This window comes from Trypanosoma equiperdum (assembly GCF_001457755.1).
Source record: "Trypanosoma equiperdum strain OVI genome assembly, contig: ctg_763, whole genome shotgun sequence".
Classification (NCBI taxonomy): domain Eukaryota; phylum Euglenozoa; class Kinetoplastea; order Trypanosomatida; family Trypanosomatidae; genus Trypanosoma; species Trypanosoma equiperdum.
The window spans coordinates 97752-101439 of record NW_027124713.1 but is presented as its reverse complement, the minus strand read 5'-3'; the positions used below and the strand labels follow the sequence as shown (position 1 = coordinate 101439).

Below are 3688 nucleotides of genomic sequence, written 5' to 3'. Positions count from 1 at the left end.
AAAAAAAAAAAAGAACACGCGGGAAGGGATGCAGGAGGCAATGAGAAAAAAAAATTGATACGCCAATAGAGGGGAGGTACGACATATAAATTTACAGGTGTGCCAACCCGAGGAGAATTCTTATTCCCAGAACGCCCCGTAGTCATGTGTAAACTAATATGCTAAATGCTGCACTTGACACAAAACAAGGCCTACTGCTCGCAAAAAATGAGGCACCACCTTTTAAATACCCATCCCGTAAGAAGGAAAAAAAAAAGCACTCAACGCCATGTCTCTTCCTTTCACTGATTCTTCTCCGCTGTCTTTTTCCGTGTGGACCACCAACGCTGTTGGATATCACACATATAAATAATGTCACTGCCTCGATTATCTCTCTTTTATATATATATATATATTCTTCTGTTACCCAAATTAAAAATAATACCTGTAACATCATTAAGGATCCGTTACGGGCGTTACCTGCCCAATATATTCCTTAAATCAATTTTTTTGCCTCGGCGCAGCTTATTATGCGGGATCCCTTGTGATGAAGAGGATCGCCACAGTTTTCATCAGAAAGGACAGTTTCATCCACAAGAGTGACAAATGGAACATTACTGTACCGACCTCCCGCAAATGTATGGGCGGGTTGCGTTCCTTTGAGGAAAGTGAGGCCGAGAATACCCGCCACTTCCACAAGAGTGGCACCACATGCATCAACAAGTTGCACTCCCGCAAGCATGGTACCACCAGTGGCAATCACATCATCGATGAGAACAACGCGAGAATTCTTGTCAAAGCTCCCGAAGCGAACGGTCATGCACTCCTCTGATTCTGCGGCGTATTCCTTCGTGTAAGGTTCACTCTTAATGATAACACCAGCGATTTTGTTCGCCTTCCTTATCAGTACAAAAGGCACGTTCAGCTCCACTGCAATCATTGGTCCAAGCAGAAAACCACGAGAGTCAAACCCCAAAATGTGGGTGATGGGCTGCTGAAGATTTTTATAGCGGTCAACGAAGAAGTCTCGAATGCCGCGCATCACTTCAGGATTTTCGGTGATATTCCCCACCTCAGCAAAGCGCGGAACATCGTGAGGCGAAAAGGCTGGTGAATACCATTTGTACACCTTTTCGAACTTCTTCCGAAGGGGTGAGTCCTTCGAAAGAGTGAAGTAGTTCGGCAAAACCTCCACAAGTGACATGTCCAAAATGTTAAGTGCTTTTTCCTTCTGTGTTATTCTGTTGTCACGAGATCCAACGACACTTTCAAAAAAAAATGTAATATGTTACTTTACGTTATTTGGCCTTTTTTTTAAACTGTTGATATGCTCTATTTACCTTCTTCAATATAAATTGTATGCATCAGTAGTCAGGATAATATGCGCATGCAGCAAATGAATGTGAGAGAGAGTGAGAGAAAGAGAAAAGAATGCAAAACGAGTTGAAAGAGAACGATTCAAGTTAGAGGCGGGTATGTTTGTGTAGGAAGTACAGCACTAACCAGCAGGGAGAGTCACAGGTTAAGTGCTTAACCAAGACAGCGGCATCTATTACTACTATAACAGAGTAGGTAAACGAAGAACCAACGGGTGGGAAGAAGGATGTTGGGTATGCTGCACACACTTGCTTTGTGATCCACCCAGCACCGCAGCCACTATGTTTCATCATAACAACGTGCTACACGCTGGCCTTCGAGAGCCAGAACAAAACCGACGCTTTCGTTGGTAATTACCTCGCGTCCTACACTTGCTGCATACGCACGCATCATTGAAGCAGCCATAGCGAAAGAGTTATTGTGTATGAATGAGTCGTGGTTATTCCAACGCGGCTCAGACTGGGAGAAAGCCAACAACTTGTCAGATAGTTGAGTTGTCGAAATGTCATCCTCCCTTTCGAATCTGCGGGGCAACCGCCGCACCTGCGCAAAGTAGTCTCTCACTTCGTCTACGCTAATATCGTTAGAAATTGCAGCCTCCGTTGTGAGCTCTGGTAACCACCGCACAGAAACAGCCAATTGCAAAAAACCAATCTCATCAGTCAACTTTGTGGTCGAAAGAACGAGGAAACTAAGATCAATCGGCAGTTCAAGTTTCTGATAAGGGTATTCCAGCTGCAGCACCTGCTTGTGGACTGCAGAGAAAATAGCATCCTGGACACCGCTGCTGGCAATGGCAACAGCACGACTGTCAAGTGTGACATGTGTCCCATTCGCTAACTGGAGAACACCAGCGCGTAATATGTTGCTTTTCTCGTCCAGGCTCGATGTGACACGCAGAGACGAACTAGTCAGTTTCGATAAATCCAACAGGACCTCGCCCACAGGTGCAACTTCCCTCATGTATGCTGACCACATATCAAGATTCACAATGTCGCCCTCAACCCGGAGTGGTAAGTCTCCAACGGGCATTCCACCCTCCTGAGTGATAACGCGCGCACAGAGGTGTAGCAAGATGTATTCGGCCAGTAAGGAGTCTCCCTTACATACAGTGTTTTTTAAATGCTGTAAGACAAGGGGGCGTTTTGACTCAAAGTAGAAGTGACACAGTGGGCGGTCAGGTTGACAGTAGACGCGCTGCCACGACAAACATGTCATTCGCGGGAGGACACCAGGAGGGAGTTGTTCGGTGTGCCATGCATCAAAGTTTTCGAAGTCCTCTACCTCGGCATATGGACCACATGAATGCTCAACAATGGATGGTTCGTCAATAAAACCGAAGAAGTCAACCACGTCGTTGAGTCGCAGCGGCTCCTCCTCCGCACTACCGCCATAAATCACGGTTACAACACAGGCTGTATGAAGCGTCCAGCAGAGTGGTGGATGTGGAAGGTTCAGCTGGTGGTGAAGTGGTACATTCGCTGCTGAATGCGCTGGTAGTGTACCCAACAACTTATCCCCTTCATAACGGCTTTGCTTTGGGTCGCGCTCGACGTCGGGATCTTCACTATTCCACTCCCCCTGATGCGTCTGATCTCCCATTGGTGTCCGTTCGCGTCGCTTACGGTCAAGACCGGAGTTGCGGCCTAAATCCGAAGTATCCGCTGGAAGGAAGCCACCACCTTCAGTGCACGTTGCGGCACCCTGAGCTTGCTGATATCCCGTTTGTTGTTGATCTTGGATGCCATAAAAGTGTGCGTTACCGGGGACAGGAATAACGTACACCTGAAGGGCCTCCAGCATTACAGCATCATCCGTGGTTTCTGCACCCAAAAAATTATTGGGGGAAGCACGGTATAACGCAACACTTGGGTCCACTTCCTGAATCATCCCGCGGCACCGACATAATTTCCCTACGGAATCCTGCGAAGCACCGATTGGAAAGACATCGTGAACTGCCGTAGCCACTTCTGCACTGGAAAGCGCCTCACGGAGGTGTCTATGGACGTATGACAGAGCCGCAGCAGCGCTACCGAGCTCAGCAGCCTTCTCACGGATAATCGCGTTTATCCCCGGCTGGCTGTATATACGATCCATTACTCTTCGCATATGATTGTTGATGTTTGTGTAGAAGATGATTGGAGAACGTAAAAAGTGGTTTAATAATTTAAGTTGCAGAAACAGAAGGACCGGTAATTGGAAACAAGGACAACAGCATCAGTGAGAGAAGCTTCTGCACTTCTTCAGAAAGCAAATGAAAAAAGAAAAAGAGCTTCGCCAAATCCTCTCATCTTTCCAGTAGTAGAACTGTGAAAAAAAAGGGGGGCACGCA

The 3688-nt window shown here is 47.0% G+C and overlaps 2 protein-coding genes across 2 annotated transcripts; both read right to left on the bottom strand.

Annotated features, from left to right (window-relative positions):
* Positions 1 to 475: 475 nt before the first annotated feature.
* Positions 476 to 1183, bottom strand: TEOVI_000355600 (Adenine phosphoribosyltransferase, putative; the record flags this gene model as incomplete). The annotated part of the gene is made up of 1 exon (XM_067226445.1): positions 476 to 1183. One exon carries the CDS (start codon positions 1181 to 1183, stop codon positions 476 to 478), a length of 708 nt encoding a protein of 235 aa, XP_067082546.1.
* A 452-nt stretch (positions 1184 to 1635) lies between these two features.
* Positions 1636 to 3453, bottom strand: TEOVI_000355500 (Mini-chromosome maintenance complex-binding protein; the record flags this gene model as incomplete). Its single annotated transcript, XM_067226444.1, has 1 exon — positions 1636 to 3453. One exon carries the CDS (start codon positions 3451 to 3453, stop codon positions 1636 to 1638), a length of 1818 nt encoding a protein of 605 aa, XP_067082545.1.
* Between the last annotated feature and the right edge of the window lie 235 nt (positions 3454 to 3688).